Source organism: Rhipicephalus microplus, chromosome 1 (assembly GCF_043290135.1).
Source record: "Rhipicephalus microplus isolate Deutch F79 chromosome 1, USDA_Rmic, whole genome shotgun sequence".
Taxonomy (NCBI): Eukaryota; Metazoa; Arthropoda; class Arachnida; order Ixodida; family Ixodidae; genus Rhipicephalus; species Rhipicephalus microplus.
In genome coordinates, this window is record NC_134700.1 from 113,026,915 (window position 1) to 113,051,958 (window position 25,044).

Genomic DNA, 25,044 nt, shown 5'->3' on the forward strand with positions numbered 1-25,044 from the left:
GTCTTCATGCTTATACAAATTTTTTAAGGTGCTCTAAGAAGAAATTCTTCCATATAGACTTGCAAAATATTATTAGAAAAAACCCGAAAAAATTCTGGAAGATCATGTTACCGAGCAAGAACTCTTCACAAAACATCAGTTTGCATCACCAAGATGGCACAAACATTCCTCCTGATAATTGTGCTGATGTCATGAATGACTTATTTACCTCTGTCTGTACTCGCGAGGCGGCACATAACATAACCTACTTTCCCAACCTTAATTTAAATCACACTCTTCCTATTGTCATATCAACGGAAGGCATAGCTAAACTTATCAATGACTTGAAGCCAGCCAGTGCTCCCGGGCCTGACGACATAACTACAAAGATTCTTAAAGCTACTGGGGACATCTCATGACAGATATTACAAATTATTTTAGTCATTCAGTATGTACTTCTTCAATTCCAGATGATTGGAAATTAAGCAAGGTCGCGCCAGTCTCTTAAGCCAGCGATCGTACTGATCCATCGAACTACCGGCCAATCTCATTAACTTGTATTGCCTGTAAAATGCTAGGACATATCATTTATTCTCAAGTCACTTTTCACCTGGACAAAAAATTCTTTCTTCTTTTCTAAGCAACATGGTTTTCGCTCTGGATTATCTTGCTTCGCTGCGCTGGTCTAGTGGCAAAGGTACTCGGCTGCTGACCCGCAGGTCGTGGGTTGGAATCCCGGCTGCGGCGGCTGCATTTCCGATGGAGGCGGAAATGTTGTAGGCCTGTGTGCTCAGATTTGGGTGCACGTTAAAGAACCCCAGGTGGTCGAAAGTGCCGGAGCCCTCCACTACAACGTCTCTCATAAATCATATGATGGTTTTGGGACGTTAAACCTCACATATCAATGAAATTTGGACTTTCTTGCGACACCCAGCTTTAAGAATTCACCACTGACCTAAATTCAACTTAGATTCGTTATTCCAGACTGATATTATCTACTTAGATTTTCCTAAAGCCTTTGACCGGGTCCCACATCAACGTATGATGGCTAAACTTTCCTCCCGATCCTTAGATCCTTTATCACTGTCCTGGATTTCTTCTTTCCTTTCAGACCGCACTAAGTTTACTGTTAAATGCATGCAACCACAGCTCCAATTTATCTCAAGCTTCTTCAGGCATACCTTAAGGCTCTGTACTCAGACCACTCTTATTTTTAGTTTTCATTAACAACCCTCCTACTGGTATTTCATCCACGATTCGCCTATTTGCAGACGACTGCATTTTTTATCATCGCATAACCTCGACCACTGACCAGAAGTTGCTGCAGAGACACCTAGATAGAATATAATGTTGGTGCGCCCATTGGCTTTTGAAACTCCATGTATCAAAACGCAAAAGCATGCAAGTGTCGCAAAAGCATTTCACCATAAAAAATTCATTCACTTTATAATCTACTACTTTTTCATGCATCAATTCGTACCATTATTCAGGTGTCCTTATCACTGACAATCCCGACTAGTCTGAACACATCACAAAATTAATAGCAGATACATCCAAAACACTGGGATTTATTAAATGCTCTCTTTTTTTATCTCGGAGTTCCATTAGAAAACTTGCTTATGAGGTATATGTCTGACCTAAATCGAATATGCCATTGCTATATGGAGCCCACATCAAAATTACTTGATTTAATTATTAGAAAGCGTCCAGAATAGGGCTGCCTGTTTCATCAGTTTTCAATATAGTAGTTGGGTCAGCGTTAGTGCCATCAAATCATCCCTCGGTCTCGACTCCTTGGCCCAATGAAGAGAAACGCTGTGACTAAGACTGTTTCATAACCTGTATCATAATCATCCGGACACTCGAATATCGATTTTAATACCACGTTTGAGAACATCACGTCGACTTTTTCATTCGATAAGTGTGCAGCGTATAACTGGCTCTACAATTGCATTTAATAAGTCTTTCTTACCCTTGGCCATAGAGAGGGGAACTCGCTTCCCAAATGAATCATCCATCAGTGTGACAGTTCAAAATTTAGGCAGTTGGAATATTAGCTCACTTATCAAAATAAAGCAGATGATTTTTTTACCACCTCAAACCTGAAACTGGAATCTCCCTACGAGCTGCTCCTTTTTTCCTAGTGCATAACTATTTTGCTGTGCACCTCTTCATTTTCATTCTTTTCTTCAATAATGTGCCTGAAAAGTAATACGAATTTGCGGTCTGAGGCTCCCTAAGAATGTATCACGACTTTTCTTTCAAAACCAGTTCACTGATCATATTGTAAACACTTTGATGTTTATAATTTTTCCTTTGTTTCATGCTTGTGAAACCACAACATAGACACTTTTTGAACACATGCAGGAACACTTAGCATGTGTCTTTTTGTTTGTTTAAACTTTGGTTTTGTAGCTGTGTACGAAGCTAACCTGCCTCTTTTTCTTTGTAATTATGACCTTGTATGTATATTTCGCTACTTCCCTTCCCCCCTTATGTAATGCCCCATCAGGGCTTCTTAAAGAATAATAAACGATGATGATGATAACTCTCGAGCAAAAAAAAATCGCATTTTACTAATGCACAAAAAAACTAGGAACAACTTTAGGGCTCGCAATCCACATCTGAAAAGAGAAAAAAAAGAAAATCGAAACAATGCATAACATTGATACAGAACAAAGTTATTTCTCTATTTGCTTTAGTCCTCTGAAACAGATAATTCTTTTATTGTTTTTTTATAGGCTTGCTTCCTAATTCCAGGTTCGACCAGTAGTGGGCCACAACAGTGTCCCAACACTCAATAAAGCAATGCTTCTTTTTCATTCATAAAGCATGAATAACAAAGACAAAATAACAATTGAGCATTCCCAAACCTTACCAGATTACGCAGCATTCACACAATACCCCCACCACTCTGAGGCGTTCACTCGAGTCCCCCTGTTCCCCCTCCCCCCAGAGGAAGGTGCAGGTTTTTTCTTTTTCCAGAAGACGCGAATTTTACAAGTCTATTTGGTGGTCTGTATATTCGGCGTGTTCAGCGAGTGCAGTCGAGGCCACGCTCCATTTCTTGGTGTCATATTTCTCTTTTCTTGAAGTCACCAGTTTCACCGGTGTACTGGTTGTCAAATTGTAGAAGCATATACAAGACCAAGGAAATTTGTGCTCAAGCGTTCTTTAGCTTCCATGTTGGTACATCCACTATTTTGATGTCTGTTGCTGCTACATATCACATGGCATATCTGACTTCTGAACCACTTTACCCATGTTTCTAAATTTATGCAGTTTGTCTATGCTATCATTTTGGCTCCGCTTGAAGGCAGTCTGGTTTGTCTTGGCTACAACTGCCATCAGCAGAAGCATGCTGGGCTACTCATGTCTTTTAATAGTAATAATAATAATACTATTATTATTAATATTGTTAATAATATTGGTGATACAACAGCAAACATCCTCGGCTACACACTTATTGCTGGTAGCTCGTGTTTCAAGGGTAGCACTTGGGTAACCTCAGCTCTAAATTTTTTATGTCAGTTTTATGCGATTGTGTGAATATATCTGCAGTTACTTTTCACTATCACGTCCACAGCAAAGTACGTAAATCAAGGTAAGGTGCCGACATTTGTGAATAATCTGTGGAATCAAGCAAGCTGTGTCACGTTGACAGATTCTTTCTTGCCACCACATATTCAAATGTCGGCTCTTTAAACGCTGTTTCCAGCTTTCATTGAAGCCGTCCGAGGACTTTTTTTTTTTTTTGCACTTCAAATATCGGAGCCCAGAGACATAAAATACAAACATGCATGTGCTCGTCGAAAAAAGAAAAAAAAAAGAGAGTTTTGCGGTACGGCTCTGTTTTGCGGTGTTGTCGATACTCATTGTCAAGGGAAAGTACACAGAATACACGAGTGGTAGCGTTCTTTTTGTCTCTTTTTTTTTTTTTTTTTTGCGGAAAAGTATATACTGGAGGTGTGCAATTTAGGCGGGGATCAAAATCACTAGTAAATTCAGCAATCCAGGTTTCATCATATCCAATCGAATTAAACAGTAAAGTCAGTAAATACAGGTCGATGTAATCCAATCCACATCCTAAGTAGCCGGAGCTTTAACCGTTATTGTGAGACTAAAATATATTCCAGTGGTAAAACCGGCCGGGCTCCGGCATCCTACTTTTACACAGATGCTGCGAGATGGTACGACTTCAGCGTTGCTCAGCAGCTTTAGCTGCATTGTAAGACAGTCATTGACCCCTTCGAACTTTTCGCTACAGTTAAACCCATGTGTTTGCCTTCCACTTCTTCCAAACAATTAACAGCCAACTAGCTTACTCTCTGACTCGGGGGGTTGCATTTTGGCCAGATACACATATTTTTTCATAATTACTGCATATGTTCAGAACATTCAGAGAACTTGTGGTACATTTATTGACATATTTTATCAAAGCGCCTGATTTTTCTTAGTACCGTATTTACTCGATTCTACCGCGCCCTGGATTGTAACGCGCACCCGATTTCCACCGCGAAAAAAAAAAAAAAAACGTAAGACATCGATTGCAACGCGCACCCATTTCTCTCGCCCGCCCGCACGATCACACCACTCGAAAAAACGACTCCTTTCGGGAGGGTATTCCATTTAAATATGAGGTACGGGCGAAGCTTGTGCCCATCTGACGTGTAACAGAGCATTGCCGTCACGGTAGTTTTACCGTGGACCGATGTCAGCAAGCTAACTTGCTTCGCCCCCTTCTTCTCGACGGTTGTGGTGCCAGGCATGTCGAAGTAAAGATGGGCATTCCCGATTTGCCCAAGCAGGTAGCCGTTGTTGCGCCGCAAGTTTAGGACGAACCTCTGAAAACTGTGAAGCTTTTCATCGTACTCCTCCGCAAAACTTTTCGCATATGCATGTTCTCCTTCGGAGGGAAAAGCCTGTCCTTTTCATAAAGTTAGTTTTCCAGCACCTGCTCGCTTTAAACTGGCTCTGCATTAGACCTTTTTCCAAGACTAATTGCATAGCCCGCACTTGGAGCAGTTCTGTCATCACGGGCCGCTGTGTTGCTCGCTGCTTAAGCACATACTCGCCGAGCAGCTCTTTAATTTGCGGAAACCGACCCTGCTGTGGTCCACTGAAGCCTTTGCGTGAAGCTTTGCTGTCGAGAATCTTCTGCTTTTGTTTCCGCCAGTCCCGCACGCACGTTTCGGGAACTCCGAAACCGCAATGCGGCCCGATTTCCGTCCGTTTCTGCACACGCGATGACTTTTCTTTTAAAAGCGGCACGGTGGTGCACTCGAGTTTTTTGGAGTCGGCCCTTCCACGCCGTCGATGCTAATGCACTACTAGATGACAAACTCCTCAGCACACGTACGAAGTGCCGCACATGGGAAACACATAGGCAGAAATGGCCGACGCGCCATGCCGACGCACGTAGGGGGCGGCCATTTTGGATTTGCCGATGGCAATAGATTGACCGTAATTTTTTTGTTCGTACTCGATTCTAACGCGCATGCAATTTATGAACTCACTTAACCGGAAAAAAGGTGCGCGTTAGATTCGAGTAATTGGTACTCGAGGCCCAGTGTCTCGAGGAAGCAGACGTAACAGTCATTGAATTAGCTTTAAGTCATCACAAAAAAACCTGGAAAAGTCAGGGAATTCTGAAAAACTGAATTGGTAAGCACGAAGTTTAAGCTTCTGTCAATTCAAGAATGTGTAAATATATTGTCCAGTACATAAATTGTATTCGTATCTTTTAATTCTGCAGGTCTACGTTGGCTCTGGCTATTGGGTGAGCCAAGAATCCTGGGGTACTTTGTTCCGAGCTACAACTGATTCGATGCTTTGCCGTCTGGCATGCACAATGTTTTGGATGCCAGACGAGCTGAATGATTGGAGTATCACTAGAACTTTGTCAAACAAGTTCAAGTCCCAAGGGCAGACTGGGCCTAAAGAAGCCCCAGAAACTTTCGTCTCTAAAAGGTGTGCAAAAGTAAATATAATGTAATGTTCTAATGAAAAATGCATTTTTCAAATATAGCAATACTGTTCTTCATTTTATAGCTCCGGCCGCTCAACAAAAAAAAAAAAAGTAGGTAGAGTCTGTTGCCCATACCCATCGTACTGAAACACATGGGCACGAGTGGGAGTGCTGTATTGACAGTTTCATTCTACTTTGTGCTAATTGTTACGAAGGCGCACCGCCGACAAGGTTACGAACGGCACCACAATACTCGCCGCTTGCAAGGACACCGGCCGCACCGACTGCGAAAGGGGCTCGAAGCAACGAGACGCTTCTCTGACACATAGGTCTACTGCTGGCGACGCGCCGCAGGGCTTTTTTTATAGGCACCGGGCGGATCTTTTGAGTCACCAATGTCCAATCAAAAGAGCCGCTGGCCTTGATGTCCTAATCCTCTAATAGGGCCCGCCGCTGGGCTGCGTCATGCTCATCGAATCCGGAGTCGCTGCGCTAGGTTGCACCCAAGGACGAGTGATGTTGCAACGCATTGCATAAGACTCGCCAGACTGGAAGGCGCCAATTGCTTCAACGGGCTCGTGGGCTGAGGGAGCTCGCTGGGCGTTGCGTGACAGACCGACGCCGCTTGATGACGTCTTTGACTTGATCGGGTCAGGCGGGTTCGATCGCTGGTTTTGACACAGATTGCCTTTGCAGAGGCGTTGACGTTCGGCGTGGACTCCCAGGCGTAACAGCACCCCTGCCACCCGACAATGCGCCGTAAAGACGAGCTGCCTCCACGTGGCTCGGATGTCGGGCGCGCTCGTTCGCCAGGTCCCTCCTGGTTTGCCTCCAGGGCCATGGGGAGAATGTAGCTCTAGGCTCAGTTCCGTGAACACATCCATTCCTTGAGGACGGATCCCAGCTTCACTGGCTTGTCACCCCAACTTGTCGGCCAGCTTCACACATCTCTTCTGTCGATTTTTGGTTTCAGCACTTGTCAATGGTTCTGCAACTTGTCAAGAACAGTCCGACAACAAACAACACACGACACAAGCAAGTGCCCTCGGTTACCCAACAGAACACCAGACAAAGTATAGTACAACATATACCTAGCTATGTGTCTACCGTTATTTCTTTCCCTCTACATCAAGAGGCACATGTGGGACAGAAGACTCTTATAATGAGAACTCAAATTTTTACACGTACAACAACGTAATGAAATAGAATACAACACAAAGTTGGCCCCTTGAGATCACTCTGGACGAGAGCGCTCAGCTAAGGCCGTGATGAGGACAAAATTTTGCTCCGAATCGCCAGCGAGAAACCGAAATGTGGAGAAGGTACTAACTAAAACGCACGACTTAATGCGTCTGCATGAGCGTTAATTTTTCTTTTTTTGTAGCGGACGTCAAAGTTGTGCTGTTGGAGTATCATGCTCCACCTCAGTAACCGGCCACATTTAGGCGACATGTTATTTAACCAGGTTAGAGGACAGTAGTTCGTTTCGACCACAAACCTTGAACCGGAGACATAACAGGCCAGCTTTTGAATGGCCCACACAAGGCAAACGCATTCCTTTTCAGAGGTACTCTATGCCTCTTCCCTGCAGCTGAGTTTTCGACTTAAATACAAAACTGGCCTTTCGTTACCAGCACTGTCTTCCTGGCACAATATAGCTCCCATGCCGCGATTACTCGCATCGCATTGAGTCACAAATCTCTTAGAGAAATCGGGTGTCATGAGAACAGGCACCCGATTCGCTTAAGGCCTGTTTCAGCTGGCAAATTTCTTTCTCCTTTTTGGAGTCCCATACTACGTTAACCGGCTCGGACTTTCGAAGTGCGTCAGAGGGCTGGCAATGCTAGAGTAGTTTTGCACGTAATGCTCATAGTATCCAGCTAGGCAAGAATGCCCTTATCTCAGATTTTGTGGTTGGTCATGGATAGTTAACGACGGCGGCTACCATAATTTTGAAGGTCTACGCCGGCCATGCCCCACAACGTGTCCCAGGTAAGACACCTCGCCGCACCCTATGTGACATTTAGTAGGTTTCACGTTAAGACCAGCTTCTTTCAACCTGTTCAGCACGAGTCGTAAATGCTGGACATGTTCTTCCCAGTTGTCTGAGAAGATGGCGACATCGTCAAGATACGGCAGAGCGATCTGAGAGAGGCCATTAGGAACGCAGTCTAATAAGCCTGAAAAACAACAGGGCGCATTTTTCAATCCAAAGTTCAACTTAAGTGGACGATACATTCCAATTGGAGAAACGAATGTGGCATAGCGGCTAGCACGCTCCGTAAGGGGGACTTGCCAATACCCTCGCACGAGGTCTAACGTGCAAATATTGCTAGACTGTGACACAGTTTCTACCCTCTCCTCTAGGTTTGGTATCGGGTAAGTTTGGTCACGAGTTATGGCGTTAAGACGCCGATAATCGATGCATGGCCTTGGATCTTTTCCCGGCGCTTGAACCAATATTAGAAGGGATTTATAGTCACTCTCGCCCGGTACTATGACTTTCAACTCCAGCATTTTATCGATCTCCTCTTTCATGATCTGCTTTTGCACAGGGGAACATCGATACGGCTTGCTACGGATTGGCTCCTCACAAGTTAGCTCGATATCTTGTTCAATCATCGTCATGCTTCCGGGACAGTCCGAAAACACGTTTTTAAACTCAAAAACAATCCTTCTCAGGTCCTCCTTCTGGACTTCACTTAACCTAGGCTCTAGGTTCAACTGCTCCAAGATTACCTCAGATCCCCTTTCGATTACATCACTACAGGTCAAAATTTTTACTCCCTCTTCCTCTGAAGCATTCAAAAGCAGATTTACGACTGTTTGACGTTAACGTATGGTTTTATCAAGTTACTGTGGTAAATTTTGTTCGGCTGCCTTCCTAATTTTACTTCATAAGTGGTATCAGAAAGCTTCGATATTACTTTGGTGGGCCCTTCCCAATGAACCTCAAGGTTTTTCTTTTTAGACGGCCGCAGCAGCATTGCCTGACTACCTAGTTCAAAGGTGTGCTTCGCCGATTTGTCGTAGTGCTCCTTCGACAACACTTCTGCCGCCTTCATGTGGCTTTCCACAAGATCTTTCATTTTTCCAAGCCTCTGAAGGAGGTCTAGAACATACGCAACTACATTAGGGTCCTCATCGAATCCCTCCCAGGACTCTCGTAGCATTTGCAATGGTGTTCTCAAACTCCTGCCATACACGAGCTCTGCAGGACTAAAACCAGTGCTCTCATGAGGAGCTGATCTCAAAGTGAACATAGCTGGAGGAATACACGCTTTCCAGTTGAATTTGTGCTCGTAGCAAAGAGCTCTCAGTATTCGTTTCAGAACGGAATGCGTACGCTCTACTGGATTAGATTGAGGGGGATGGATCGAGCTGTGCACTACATTTATTCCACATTAATGCAAAAAGGTAGAGGTAAGGCAGCTGGTGAAGACACTACCAATGTCTCAATGGATTTCAGAAGGAAATCCAACGCGTGCAAAAATAGATAGCAGTGCATCCACGACATGAGGGAAATTGAGCTCCTTAAGTGGTATCACTTCCAAAAATTTTGTGGCTACACAGAGGGCCGTCAGGATGTACCGACAACCTTGCCTTGACTCTGGCAATGGCCCGACGATATCAATTACTAGGCGCCGAAAAGGTTCTGTGATAATTGGCACAATCTTCATGGGTGCCTTCCACTCGTCCGTGGATTTCCCCGCTCTCTGACAAGTGTCGCATGAGCGTACAAAGCTTTCGATATCCTTCCAGCATTTCGGCAAATAAAATTTAAGGGAAACTCTAGCCTTGGTCTTTATGCCGAGATGCCCTGTCCACGCGTTTTCATGGGCCAGTTCCAATAGTTGGTGACGATATTTTCATGGCACCAAGGGCTGCTCATACTTGCGACCTTGCGCATTTGTGTAGCTCCGATATAGGAGTCCTGCTTTCTCAAAAAAAAAAAACAGGAAAATTTCTTTTTTCCCCCAAGCTTACGCTTTTCATTAGCCCTTTAATAAGGAGGTCCTCACGCTGCTCTCAAATGAGCGTCTCTCAATCAACCCTCGACACCTCCCTCCAACTTTCGCTACAGGCAAGAGCGTAGCACCCCTTTCGCTCTGACTCAATGGCGCCATGTCGTCTCCTCCACAGGCAAAGACCGCACCAGTCGCTTTGGCAACAGGCCGCTCGAGTGACTGCTCAAATGACTCACACGGAGAATTTCATGTCTGAGGTTCCGTCGACTCGCTGCCAAGTTCACGCAGATCAGCAGACTTCGCAGGTGGTGTTAGACCACACTGAACAAGATCAACTTCCTGGGAAAGCTTCCGTGCTTGCGATCGAGTGAGGGTCATGTACGCTAAGTTGGAGAAGAACGATTTACCCTGCTCTTTGAGAAGCTCCTCTGAGTTATTAGAGAAAACATAACGAAAACGATCGGGAAGCGCGGCAGACACAGCCGCTTCGGTGCGAAGCTTACCGAATGGGCCTTCAGTGACAACCGTAGCGATTGGTAAGCGAGCGCTCTGCTCCTCGTCGACTTGTCTGATCCATGCCCATTCTCCTGTAAAGTCATTTGGAGACACCAACGAAGGATGGACAACGTTCACGGTTGCCACTGAGTCTCAAAGTGCTCGACACGTTTTCCCATTTACACTAATTTCTTGGAGATACGGCGCATGTTCTTTTCCGATTCTCGGATTGTAGCGAAAGCAAACTTTTGCTTACAGTTTATCGTGATGTGCCTTTCCTTTTTGCAGTTCCAGCAGATTAGCGGCTTCCGTGATTCAAATGCCCATGTGGTATCAGTGCGTAGTTTAGGAACCTCACTCGATTTCTCCTCTTCCATTTGCCCTTCCCCTACAGAGTTTTTCGTAAGAGACGGGTCCTTCCTAAAATTACGGTGAGGAGCGGGTTTCCGTGTATCAGGTTTCTTTGAAAAGCTCTCTTTCCTTTCATTGTTTTCAACGTGCACTGCCCTGCTATGCAACTTTCGGCGAGTATAATACTCCTCAGCTAACTCTGCCGCCTTGTTTAGCTGTACTTCACCAAGTTTGTCCTGCAGCCAAAGCTTGACATCCTCCTCGATGCAGCGGTAGAATTGCTCCAATGCAATGTATTCTACCACTTTATCGCGATCACCATAAACACCTTCGCCCTTGAGCCATTCAATTGAATCGGCTTCAAGTCGAAACGCGAAGTCAGCGTGTGACTCACTCCCCTTTTTAGGATACCAGAACGTTTGTCTGAAAGCCTCGGGTGACAACTTATGTCTCAAGAGCATTTCCTTAACCTTGTCATAGCTCTCAAACGCTTCTCTCGACAAGCAAGTTATCGCGTCGGACACTTCGCCGGGAAGAAGAGCTAACAGGTCCCGGGCCCAAAGAGACCGCTCTAAAGCATTTCGCTCACAGACGTGTTCAAACTTGTGTTCAAACTTGGCGAGATACTTCGCCATGTCCTCGCCTACTACGAACGGTGGAAGTTGGTTCAGAGTTGTATAACCGCTGACCTGAACTGTCGCAGAAGCTATGCTAGGCGCCTGCGAACACTGTAGGATTGCCAATTCTATCCGTTTCAACTCGAGGTACTCCTGTCTCTGGGCTTTCTCACGCTCGCGACGTTCTCGCCTTTCAGCCTCTTCGCGGCGTGCTTTGATATCCGCCCAGGCCTCATCGACTTCTTCAGCCGACACTCCTTCACCCTTCATGATCTCAAGGATCGCTTGCTTTTGTTTCGCACGGCCCAAAGTAATGCCGAATTCCTCACAAATTTCAATGAGTTCCTTCACTTTAAGGTTCTCCATCGTTCACACTGGCCTCTTGCTGTTTGTCCCTGTTAAGAATCTACTTGCGGTACCCACTGTAAGTCTACTAGCAAGACGCGCAAGCAATTTTTTTTACACTGCCGTGTTTACACCCTCCATATTAACTTTGGTTTCAAAGCGCTTCGACTTGGCATGAAATGATTGAAGCTCATTATAATGCTTCACGCTGCCCTTTTCTAAACTACTATAACCTGTGCTATTTACTCTGGTGAACCGAGGGGAAAAGATCCGGCACTCACCGCATCGACGTCGCTAACGCCGGCCAGTCCCGCAGCTGCCATCCACTGTTACGAAGGCGCACCGCCGACGAGGTTACGAAGGGCGCCACGAAACTCGCCGCTTGCAAGGACACTGGCCGCGCAAGCGGCGTTGCTTTGAGAAGCGTCTCAAAGCAACGAGACGCTTCTCTGATACATAGGTCTACTGCTGGCGACGCGCCGCATTGCTTTTTTTTATAGGCACCGTGTAGATCTTTGGGTCACCAACGTCCAACCAGAAGCGCCGCTGGCTTTGATGTCAGAATCCTCCAATGGCGCCCGCCACTGGGCTGCGTCATGCTCATCAAATCCGGAGCCGCTGCGCGTGGTTGCACACAAGGACAAGTGACGTTGCAACGCATTGCGTAAGACTCGCCAGACTGGAGGGCGCCGATTGCTTCAACGGGCTGGGCTCATGGGCTGAGGGAGCTCGCTTGGCGTTGCGTGACAGACCGGCGCCGCCGCTTGATAACGTCCTTGAGTTGATCGCGTCAGACAGGTTCGATCGCTGGCCTTGACACAGATTGCCTTTGCAGAGGCGTGGACTCTCAGGCGCAATGTAATGCACGTACTTCCATGAACGTTTAGCTTTTTTTTTTTAAATTTCCAAAGTTTGCTCAACATTTTTAAAAACTTTGTCATCTTCAAGTTGTATGCATATGAATAGGTAATATCGGTGTCAAACTCGAAGAACGACAAGCATTCGCGATTTTATAGTGTGCACCGTCCAGTTATCACCATTGACAGGCACGCATTGTGTTCGGCAGCTCTGCACATACATGCGGGCCTATCTATGGTGATATGTAGACGGCGTGCACTATATCATCACTAAGGCTTGCTGCTGTTCAGGTTTCATTTGATGCTGATAGTACACACTGTTTAGGCACCCAAGGATAATTTCATTACCGTCCATTTCAGCACTACTTTGCCTCCTTGTCTCATCGAATGCACAGCTAGAGCATAGCCGGGGACAGCGGCACACTTGATGGGTTTAGCTGTTTTTCCCTGTGTGTGGCCCTGAAATCTGCTCGAGCTTATGCCATGCTGATGGCGCATTGCCAAAGCAAACTGGACTGCATTGCCCCATAAAAGTGCATGCTCAAGACATGCTCTGGTAGGAACGACAATGATATCAGCCATTACCTTAATCTCCACTACTGCAATTACCAAGGTGTAGATTGATAAGTAAAATAGTGTGAGATGGGGTGGTGATTAGACAGCTGCAGTTGTGCTGAATCCTGGTGTTGATTTGATAGAATGTTATGTTCACTGTGCGAGCTAAGTTACAGTTCAGTGTCAAGTGCGTTGCTTGTACTAGTAATCCGTGAGTGGTACTAGTAATGTATCACTCACCAGTTACCCTACACCATTTCTTACTATTTAGTTCTATTAAAGTGCATTGGCTAGATGAATTGTGTTTAACCTTGTACATAATATGAGAACTTACAGTGATATTAGTGCCTTTGGTTGCTTTAATCTTGAGATTGTATTTTTTTTTTGTGCAGGCCTTTTCCTCATCTACATGCAGTCTGCAGTGAACAAGGAAAAAAAAGGAATCAAGGATGTTCAGTGGCACCTCGTCCAAAAACTGGCAAATTGCCAGCGAAAGTAACTTCTCTTAACAAATAAACACCTGCAATACTGCCAAGGTGCTCGTTTGTTGTAGGTGCCCAAGGCGTTGTTTTCACCGTGAGCTCCTCGGCTATCAGATTTTGTTTATAGCCGGCTATTTTGTACTTGCAGCTCGGTGACAGCTGTGATTGGCCACACTGATATTCTCGGGCAGCAGCAAAACAGTGGTCGTGGGTACAGACTGCGTACACCTTGCTATGCACTACATTTACTGAAGATTGGGTAAGTGTTGCTGTAGAGCCTGCGACTACATTTCTTAGGCTGACATGTACATGGAATCTGCTTGGGAACCTGCGTTTTCGTGCGAGTGGCAGGGAGTCCTTGAGCGCATGAGTAAGTTTCTGGTCTGTGCAAAGTGTTTTTCATCCTTGCTGAGTTGTAAAACTGCGCAGCGGAGGTTCAACTTCTACATACCAGCCAATGGCTATGGTAAAATCAATGTGGCTCTTGGAGCAGACAAATCATGGCCAGGTCTGGTCAATTCTTGATTGGAAACTCATCAAGCCTGCTTCTCCAGCCGCTGCATTTAGGAAGTGATCTCAGCTTCTACCGTCAATATTCTGGTGGTATATACTGCTGTACCACAGAGTATGCGTGCTTGCCCAATTCAGTTTTTGGTAGTTGCAAAGGGGCAGCACAGGCTGTGAACTTGATATTATAGCATATTAAGTGACCCTAAAAGCTATATGTATATTCTGCCAAATAAGAGAGACTATCAGTTTGTGTAGCCATATATGTAAAAGATTTACGGTCCATTCTTGTACTGGAACACTGCATATGGTTAACTGCTTGCGCATGCATATACTATACAGGGTGTTATTAAGCAACACATATTTTTCCTTAAAAAACTACAGACCCTTTTCACAAACACACACCGTTGTTGACATCTGGTTTCGTTTACCAATGGGCATTAATAGCATCGGTGAACACAAACAGCTTTAGAAAATAGCCTACTGAATTTCTACATTTTTCTTCCTCTATTTGACAAAATATACTCGAATAAACGTTTTTTTCAGCTACTTTAAAATTATAAGAGGTTTCTTGAACTTTACGCACATTCTTTTTATCTGAAAAACTAGAGATTTTCTTTACTCCTCAAAAAAAACTTGGAAACGTGCGTTCTGTTTTGACGTTAGGAGCTGGTAAAGGTGCCCGGAAGTTTGTTGGGTGTGGCCCAGCCATCTCTTCCCTATTATTTTCATATTAAACTTCCGCGGGTCTCTGGGCTCGATGAGCCCTCGGGACACCTATGTGCTACCTGTAGTCGACATTTTTATTTTCATCCATTGGCTTTTCTCCAAATTTTGCGCTTTGAATATCGATTGGCAACCCTTTTTTATTAATTTTAATTGGCTTGATACCTGGTATGTGTTAGCAGGCACAGGTTTTCCCACAACCTTGATTTTTTGGCTTTCTTTTTCTTAAGTCAGTGGGAATGAAGTTTTACTGGTGGTACAATGCTTGCAAACTTTAAATTGTTTATAATGGGTAGCCACTTGTCTTCGCAGCCTATTCCTAAGCCGAGGCGGATTTTGTTACTAATTAGATAACTCAGGAATGATAAGCGAAAATAATTAAACTAACTTTATTATCAATTTTAGGATGGTTGTTTATATGATGAAGTTGTTCTGCGTCACAAATTATGGCGAGCGTAGTTTTAAAAAATTGTAAATTTCACGCGTAGTTTCAAAAATTCATGGTCGAATATGCACACCACGGTGCTAGGGAAACAGAAACTAACTCACCGAGTGCATTAATTTTAGTTTCTCTGGCACTGCAGTCAGAATTCGACGATGGATCTTTGAAACCACTCATGATATTGCTACACACATGGTGACATTTTTTGGGATGATGCGCGTGTGTGCCTGATGAAGAGAACGAAGAGTGATCTCCGCTGGGTGTCTGGTCTACTGGTCACGCCACTGCTGCTGCTGGTTTGAAGTATATTTCATCCACAACCTCGTCAATACGGCGTCTCTCTCCCGTAACATATTTGGTGGATATAGAACGTTCCCCGCCCTCACCACGAAGCTTCGCAGTGGCCGCACCGTCCAGCCTATGGCCATGGCTTCTAATGATAACAACCCATCACCGCCATCAGCTGGAGCGTCGGCTACTATGTACCTTGCGATGTCCCACCCCCGTGATCCCGGTACGTTCTCCGCCCAGCCTGGCCTTGACGTCTACTACTGGCTCCGCATGTACGAGCGCGTTAGCCTGTCTCACTGATGGGACCCTACCATGACGCTCGCCAACGTAATCTTTTACTTGGATGGCACCCCGCGTGTATGGTTTGATGCTCATGAGGCCGAGCTCACCAGCTGGGACATCTTCAAGGAGCGACTACGCGACATCTTTGGGGACCCGTCTGGTCACAAGTGGCCGCACGACAAGAACTCGCCACCCGAGTACAGTGATCAAACGATTCGTATGTCTCGTAAATACAGAACGTGCTCGCGTTGTGCCACAAAGGGGACGAGCAAATGACCGAGAGTTACTAGGTGGGCCACATACTCAAGGGCATCGCAGACGGCGCTTTCAACTTGCTCGTGTACAACGTCACGACCGTCGATATCATAACTAAGGAATGCCACCGCTTCGAAATGGCCAAGAACCGCCGAGTTCGGCCTCAATTTTCACGGCTACCCAACACGGCTGTCACGTCAACCTGTACCGATCTCGGTGCCGCACCACCCTTGCACGAGAATGTCACACGCATCATTCGGCGCGAGCTTGAGGCGGCCCGGCCCGTCGGGCGTCGTTTCATGCACTTCCACTCGACCAGGGCACCGTGCAAACACCTTCGGCGGTGTCAGTTATTCAGGCAGTGGTGCGACAAGAAATTGCTAACCTTGGTTTTCCTGTCTCACCTGCTCCGTCTCCCTACCAGACTACAGACCGATGCCAATAAATGCACCACGCCACGACCCATTTTTTCTGCCCAGATCCTGCAATCTGACGGAATGGAGAACAGCAGACGACAAGCCAATCTGCTTCCGCTGTCACCGAGTTTGCCATGTCTTCCGCTACTGCTGCAGCACTTGGACGTCCCCCCCCCCCCCCTCCTTTGGAGCCAATTTTCTTCTCCTCGGCCATATGCGGACCCTCCTCGGTATTCGCTCAGCCGTGAGTATCCTGCTTTCGACGCACCTAACAGCCGCTCTACTGCTCGTTCACCGTCACCGCAACGGGGCCGTTCTCCGTCGCCCCAACCCCGCCGCTATCCATCGCCAACTAACTATGGATCTTCCCGGGTGGAAAACTAGATTATGCAGCTCCTGGAGGTAGTGCTGCACCAAGTGCAACTGACCCGAATCCTCCGTTGGCGCTACCTACTAATAAGAACTTGTTGAAAGTGCATGTGGACGGTCTTTCTTTGACGGCTTTAGATGACACTGGAGCTCAGGTGTCTATAATGAGTGCTCGTCTCTGTCGCAGCCTCAAAAAAGTACTCACGCCTGCCGTAACACAAGCCGTCCGTGTCGCCGATGGTGGAACTGTAGCCGTCATTGGAATGTGTACCGCTTGTATTAGCCTTGCCTGCCGCCATGTTCCTGTTTTATTTACCGTGCTCGACAATTGCCCTCATGACCTCATCTTCGGGATGGACTTCTTATCGACGCATTCTGCCCTGATTCACTGTTCCGCCCGCACTCTCTGTTTAGAACTTTTTCTTCTTCTATATTCTCGCCCGGAGCTGCCGAAAAGCCTCTGTACCACAGACTTCAGTCGGATACCACCAAATGCCCTCAAATTGATTGAATTGGCAACAAGTTCACCCGTTGTTGACGGTGATTATGTCGTCACGCCTATTCCAGATGTTCTCCTGGCGCGCGACATCACTGTGCCACACTCCGTCGTAACCATGGCCTCTAACCGAACATGTCTGCCCATTATCGATTTCGGTTTCACACAGCAAGTACTACTGCACGGAATTTCAGTCGCCACGCTTCGACCCTTAATAGACGGCCATGTCACCGCTTTTGCGGCAGACGCATGCTCCGATCTTCCATGTCGCCCGCAGAATGCCACATCCCTCGATGCGGCCTTTGCGCCCTATGATCGACCCGAAACTCAAACCTGAGCAATCAGACGCCCTATTCCGCCTTCTGGCTTCTACCATGACATATTTGACATCGACAGCAGTACACTCGATCAGACTTTCCTCGTGAAGCACCGCATTAATATTGGTGATCATCCTCCCATTCACTGGTGACCATACCGGGTGTCTGCCACACAGCATAAGGTAATTCAAGAGGTCAACAAGATGCTAGCCAAAGAAATTATTGAACCGTCCTCGAGCCCTTGGGCATCTCCTGTTCTGCTCGTTAGAAAGAAAGATGACACGTGGCGCTTCTGCGTCGATTACTACCATCTTAATGGAATCATGAAAAAAGATGTTTATCCTTTGCCCTGAATTGATGACGCCCTCGATTGTCTTCATGGCGCGCAATACTTTTCTTCAATCGACCTACGTTCTGGCTATTGGCAGATTGCGGTGGACGAGAAAGACCAAGAAAAGACTGCAATTGTAACTCCCGACGGCCTACACCAATTCAAGGTGATGCCGTTTGGGCTATGCAACGCCCCAGCCCGGTTCGAGCGTATGATGGACTCGCTATTACAAGGGGTCAAGTGGTCAACATGCCAGTGCTACCTGGATGATGTCCTTGTGTATTCGCCTACATTTGAGACACACTTCCAGCGTTCGTTGGCGATTCTCGACATCTTCCGCACCGCTAGCCTTCAACTACACTCATCGAAATGTCACTTCGACCGCCAGCAGAATACGGTGTTGGGCCACCTTGTCGACGCATCAGGTGTGCAGCCCGACTCGAAAAAAATTCGTGCCGTCACGAGCTTTCCTGTACCTCAGTCTGTCAAGGACGTCCGGAGCTTTGAGGGACTTTGTTCCTATTTTAGAAGGTTCGTGAAAGATTTTGCAACGATCGCTCAACCACTTACTGACCTTCTCAAGAAAGACGTGACTTTAACGTGGGGTTCCGCCCAAGCTGCCGTTTTTCCTCACCTCATCACCTTTCTCACGACTCCAGCTATATTGGCCCACTTTGACTCATCCGCTCCGACAGAAATCCGAAACGATGCGAGTGGTCATGGGATTGGAGCCGTCCTATCCCAACACCAGCGGGGACACAACCGAGTTATCGCCTACGCTAGCCGCTTACTCACAGCTGCCGAGCAAAACTATTCAATAACAGAGCGTGAATGTCTTGCTCTTGTTTGGTCAGTCACAAAATTCCGCCCATATTTATATGGCACGAATTTCTCTCTGATAACAGACCAACCATGCACTATGTTGGCTTTCGTTACTGAAGGATCCTACTGGCCAGCTCGGGCACTCGGCTCTGCGACTGCAAGAGTATACCTACGCGGTGACCTACAAGTCTGGACGCCTACATCACACAGACTGCCTGTCCCGCTACCCGGTTGCTGAGTCAAGCACTATGCCTGACACCGACACCGAGCCTTGCGTCTGTAGCGAGAGAGGAAGACGGGACGGCGGCCAACGTGGTCGTGTCGTTCTCTCACCACTTTTATTCCACGCCTGAAGCGGAGCCGCGTGGCTTTCCGCGTCCGACACACCAAGTGCGCTAGCTTGTTCTAATCCTCGCGCAGCTCGAGCTAGCATCAGTTGCGCCGAGAAGCGCGGCGTGGTGATTGAGAAATGATGATGGTGATGATGGCACTACACGTCTTTTCCCTTTCGCAAATGACATGCACCGATGACGAGCAGCGCCATGAGGCGTCCTTGTGTGCTATCATTGAGCGCCTTGAATCACCATCTTCCAATCAGTCCCATCGCTCATTCATGCCCCACGATGGTATATTATGCCACCAAAGTTTTGAGCCGGATGGATGGGCGGCGGCGGCGGCGGCGGCGGCGGCGGCGGCGGCGGCGGCGGCGGCGGCGGCGGCGGCGGCGGCTGCTGCTGCTGCTGCTGCTGCTGCTGCTGCTGCTGCTGCTGCTGCTGCTGCTGCTGCTGCTGCTGCTGCTGCTGCTGCTGCTGCTGCTGCTGCTGCTGCTGCTGCTGCTGCTGCTGCTGCTGCTGCTGCTGCTGCTGCTGCTGCTGCTGCTGCTGCTGCTGCTGCTGCTGCTGCTGCTGCTGCTGCTGCTGCTGCTGCTGCTGCTGCTGCTGCTGCTGCTGCTGCTGCTGCTGCTGCTGCTGCTGCTGCTGCTGCTGCTGCTGCTGCTGCTGCTGCTGCTGCTGCTGCTGCTGCTGCTGCTGCTGCTGCTGCTGCTGCTGCTGCTGCTGCTGCTGCTGCTGCTGCTGCTGCTGCTGCTGCTGCTGCTGCTGCTGCTGCTGCTGCTGCTGCTGCTGCTGCTGCTGCTGCTGCTGCTGCTGCTGCTGCTGCTGCTGCTGCTGCTGCTGCTGCTGCTGCTGCTGCTGCTGCTGCTGCTGCTGCTGCTGCTGCTGCTGCTGCTGCTGCTGCTGCTGCTGCTGCTGCTGCTGCTGCTGCTGCTGCTGCTGCTGCTGCTGCTGCTGCTGCTGCTGCTGCTGCTGCTGCTGCTGCTGCTGCTGCTGCTGCTGCTGCTGCTGCTGCTGCTGCTGCTGCTGCTGCTGCTGCTGCTGCTGCTGCTGCTGCTGCTGCTGCTGCTGCTGCTGCTGCTGCTGCTGCTGCTGCTGCTGCTGCTGCTGCTGCTGCTGCTGCTGCTGCTGCTGCTGCTGCTGCTGCTGCTGCTGCTGCTGCTGCTGCTGCTGCTGCTGCTGCTGCTGCTGCTGCTGCTGCTGCTGCTGCTGCTGCTGCTGCTGCTGCTGCTGCTGCTGCTGCTGCTGCTGCTGCTGCTGCTGCTGCTGCTGCTGCTGCTGCTGCTGCTGCTGCTGCTGCTGCTGCTGCTGCTGCTGCTGCTGCTGCTGCTGCTGCTGCTGCTGCTGCTGCTGCTGCTGCTGCTGCTGCTGCTGCTGCTGCTGCTGCTGCTGCTGCTGCTGCTGCTGCTGCTGCTGCTGCTGCTGCTGCTGCTGCTGCTGCTGCTGCTGCTGCTGCTGCTGCTGCTGCTGCTGCTGCTGCTGCTGCTGCTGCTGCTGCTGCTGCTGCTGCTGCTGCTGCTGCTGCTGCTGCTGCTGCTGCTGCTGCTGCTGCTGCTGCTGCTGCTGCTGCTGCTGCTGCTGCTGCTGCTGCTGCTGCTGCTGCTGCTGCTGCTGCTGCTGCTGCTGCTGCTGCTGCTGCTGCTGCTGCTGCTGCTGCTGCTGCTGCTGCTGCTGCTGCTGCTGCTGCTGCTGCTGCTGCTGCTGCTGCTGCTGCTGCTGCTGCTGCTGCTGCTGCTGCTGCTGCTGCTGCTGCTGCTGCTGCTGCTGCTGCTGCTGCTGCTGCTGCTGCTGCTGCTGCTGCTGCTGCTGCTGCTGCTGCTGCTGCTGCTGCTGCTGCTGCTGCTGCTGCTGCTGCTGCTGCTGCTGCTGCTGCTGCTGCTGCTGCTGCTGCTGCTGCTGCTGCTGCTGCTGCTGCTGCTGCTGCTGCTGCTGCTGCTGCTGCTGCTGCTGCTGCTGCTGCTGCTGCTGCTGCTGCTGCTGCTGCTGCTGCTGCTGCTGCTGCTGCTGCTGCTGCTGCTGCTGCTGCTGCTGCTGCTGCTGCTGCTGCTGCTGCTGCTGCTGCTGCTGCTGCTGCTGCTGCTGCTGCTGCTGCTGCTGCTGCTGCTGCTGCTGCTGCTGCTGCTGCTGCTGCTGCTGCTGCTGCTGCTGCTGCTGCTGCTGCTGCTGCTGCTGCTGCTGCTGCTGCTGCTGCTGCTGCTGCTGCTGCTGCTGCTGCTGCTGCTGCTGCTGCTGCTGCTGCTGCTGCTGCTGCTGCTGCTGCTGCTGCTGCTGCTGCTGCTGCTGCTGCTGCTGCTGCTGCTGCTGCTGCTGCTGCTGCTGCTGCTGCTGCTGCTGCTGCTGCTGCTGCTGCTGCTGCTGCTGCTGCTGCTGCTGCTGCTGCTGCTGCTGCTGCTGCTGCTGCTGCTGCTGCTGCTGCTGCTGCTGCTGCTGCTGCTGCTGCTGCTGCTGCTGCTGCTGCTGCTGCTGCTGCTGCTGCTGCTGCTGCTGCTGCTGCTGCTGCTGCTGCTGCTGCTGCTGCTGCTGCTGCTGCTGCTGCTGCTGCTGCTGCTGCTGCTGCTGCTGCTGCTGCTGCTGCTGCTGCTGCTGCTGCTGCTGCTGCTGCTGCTGCTGCTGCTGCTGCTGCTGCTGCTGCTGCTGCTGCTGCTGCTGCTGCTGCTGCTGCTGCTGCTGCTGCTGCTGCTGCTGCTGCTGCTGCTGCTGCTGCTGCTGCTGCTGCTGCTGCTGCTGCTGCTGCTGCTGCTGCTGCTGCTGCTGCTGCTGCTGCTGCTGCTGCTGCTGCTGCTGCTGCTGCTGCTGCTGCTGCTGCTGCTGCTGCTGCTGCTGCTGCTGCTGCTGCTGCTGCTGCTGCTGCTGCTGCTGCTGCTGCTGCTGCTGCTGCTGCTGCTGCTGCTGCTGCTGCTGCTGCTGCTGCTGCTGCTGCTGCTGCTGCTGCTGCTGCTGCTGCTGCTGCTGCTGCTGCTGCTGCTGCTGCTGCTGCTGCTGCTGCTGCTGCTGCTGCTGCTGCTGCTGCTGCTGCTGCTGCTGCTGCTGCTGCTGCTGCTGCTGCTGCTGCTGCTGCTGCTGCTGCTGCTGCTGCTGCTGCTGCTGCTGCTGCTGCTGCTGCTGCTGCTGCTGCTGCTGCTGCTGCTGCTGCTGCTGCTGCTGCTGCTGCTGCTGCTGCTGCTGCTGCTGCTGCTGCTGCTGCTGCTGCTGCTGCTGCTGCTGCTGCTGCTGCTGCTGCTGCTGCTTTTTTTACCTTCGAATCGAATTACAAAAAATGGGTCTATCAAAATGTACGAATATGCAAAACATCCCTTCCCGGAGCGCAGAAAAAAAAACAATTAGTAGATCGCACGTATCTTCGCAGTGGATGTTATGCGAAACCTTCACATGGAAAGTGACTGTGCTGTAATTTCTTTATTGACTGGAACGTCATGATGTGGAGCTGAAAATGTGCATGCACAAGTGCATGAACATGAATAGCCTTGGACTGAAAATGTGCATGCACAAGTGCATGAACATGAATAGCCTTGGATGAAACGTGCGCCCTCCGTTAATTGACCGCAGCGCTAGCGCCTCTAGCGGCGTAAAGATGATTCATGCTTGTTGCGCTAAAACTGCTATTATATTTGATCAAACTGGAGCTTTTTTTTAATCATCAATCAGAGCTAGGTTCAATTTTATTTAACAGGTCGACGCATATTAGTGGGCCATTAGTGTTTCTTGAAATGGCTCCTTAAAATATACAAGAAGCAAACAGCAATCTTCGACCGTCGTCTGCACCTCACCAGAATGACACAAGACGTCGCGATGGGTGCTGACCCAGTGCGACCCGTTGTCTGGCATACTTACCTGGTGTCGGGGTGACCGTGGTCAAGATGGCGGTGCCCCCAGGGAGAGGCGCGGACATTGCACTGCGCTCGTGCTGACCCCTGCCACTACCCCAAACTGGGGCAGATGGGGCATGCAATTTTTGGTAGTGGGGGACTGCGTTCGCGCTCTCCCCCTATTTTACAATCCAAAGGAAGATCTATACACCTGCTGAAACACTTGCGCGGTGGAGGAGAGTGCAAGCTATTGAGATCCAGGTTCTCCGATATGGCTTCCGATGTGTCGTTTTCTTGTGTTAAGTGAGAGTTGCTCAGAGCCCTTAAAATATACCTGCCCAAGGCTGCATCTGGAGAGAAAATTGGAATATTTGAAGTTTTTGCGCTATCTCTATTCGTATTATGTCTTCACATTGTGGGTGAAGAAGATGAAGAAATATGCCTGAGGTAGGTAAGGGACTTTATTGATCCTTGGAAGAATGATTTGAGGGCAGGTGTGGCAGGGAAAGTGGAAGCAGGATGACAACGGGCCTTCGGGCCACTCTAGATGGCCGCACATTGCTGTGCTTCAGCGACCCTTCTGGCCCAGCTCACTATCCCGAACTTTATTTCCGGTTGCGAGCTGCGAAGAGTGCCTACCATTGATCTTGGTGGGCGGAAAATTAGGTAAAATAATATAAAATCGAGATAGCTGACGATTCCATCCCTGGCACCTAAAAGCGAAGGCAGGTAGCTGGAGCCTCGTTCCGAGTGCTCGGGCTTTGGTGTCAGCAGCCGTGTTCGGACGAGACCACCCAAACCTAAGCGGCCAGATAGATAGATACCCTTAAAATCACCAAAGTTCGCAAAGAAATGCTGCAAATTTAATACAAAGTACCTATAATGCTGTCTTGGTTGTCCTTGACTTAGACTTTTTTTTTCTTTTTAATATTTATAACACACAAAAAAGCTCAATTTTACAAGCTTTCTCGAATCGCTGCATCAACTCGAAGAATCGCTATCTCGAATCGCTATATTTCAACTGCAGGCACCCCGAGTGTGCTGCGACGTCCAAATTTTCTCTTCACATGCTTACAAGATATCGTGACGTCAGCAGCCATGCCCGCTCCACACTTCGAGACGGGGGCGGTGCTGAAAGGACCCTAGCTTGTGGGCACTAGCGGTTGATACGGCCCCAGGATGTAATCACTTGCTCACCCCCCCCCCCCCCTCCTATCCTATTGAAGAAATCCTGGCGGCTCATCTATGGGTTGGCGACACACAAGCGCCCTCTTTGAATGTTTTGGTGACGCACAAGCGCGCCTATTTCAGAAATTTTGTTACCTGACGTTTCTAGTATTGGTACTGTAGTGGCCTAACATCAATCAAGTGTTGAGTGTTGATCGCAGCATACGGAAATGAATTTTAATATCAAAATAACATACCTTGTCAGTAGACGTCCGTGCTTTAGGTGTTTTAGAATGTTTCAGTTTGGAACCTCCTATAATGTTTGCTTTTCTTATTTTGTAGCTGTCTAACACTACCCGCAATTTATTTTCGAGTGTGTTCAATGTTTTCAAGCGATTTCACTGTCGTTTCTAAAATTTTAGCTCGTATGATATCTACCATCAATCCATACAACAACAATTTATCATTCCACCACCAAGATTCTCAACCTAAGCAAAGACTGCGATGCAATAATTCCCGCTAACGCAACACTTGTACCTTGGACCGCGCGTTTCGGTCTAATGAGATGGGAAATAAATAGTAGTCGTGGCCATTTGAGGATTCCCGCTGTCACCCTGTTAGAGGAGATCCACAACAATAGACGCTGAAAAGTTTTCATGAGAGGGTTCAACAATGAAGAGAGCTTGCTTGCTGCTGCTTCAGCGTTCAGCGCCTCAGTTCGTCACTTCGATTTATGCACATTTACTAGATAATTGCATGGGCTGCTGCGAATCGAAATTGAGACTTGCAGAAGACCTCCTTTGCCCAGTTCAAACCAATGCGTTCGAAAACGATGTGAGAATATGAAAGCGCACAGTGTCTTCAAACT

The 25,044-nt window shown here is 48.8% G+C and overlaps 1 protein-coding gene and 1 non-coding gene across 3 annotated transcripts in view; both read left to right on the plus strand.

Moving 5' to 3' along the window:
* The window catches only part of LOC142796476 (uncharacterized), a 35,086-nt gene extending 21,416 nt beyond the window's left edge, over window positions 1–13,670 (plus strand). The window contains exons 3-4 of one of the 2 annotated variants that reach the window (XM_075887212.1): window positions 5,735–5,949; window positions 13,528–13,670. In XM_075887212.1, coding sequence (XP_075743327.1) covers window positions 5,735–5,949; window positions 13,528–13,651 — 339 coding nt within the window. In that variant the 3' untranslated portion in view covers window positions 13,652–13,670. The remainder of the gene's footprint in view (window positions 1–5,734; window positions 5,950–13,527) is intronic. The other variant, XR_012893865.1, reaches the window with a different exon arrangement.
* A 9,356-nt stretch (window positions 13,671–23,026) lies between these two features.
* LOC142771643 (U1 spliceosomal RNA) lies at window positions 23,027–23,190 on the plus strand. The gene has a single exon (XR_012886043.1). It is a non-coding gene; the product is annotated as a U1 spliceosomal RNA (small nuclear RNA).
* Window positions 23,191–25,044: the final 1,854 nt, after the last annotated feature.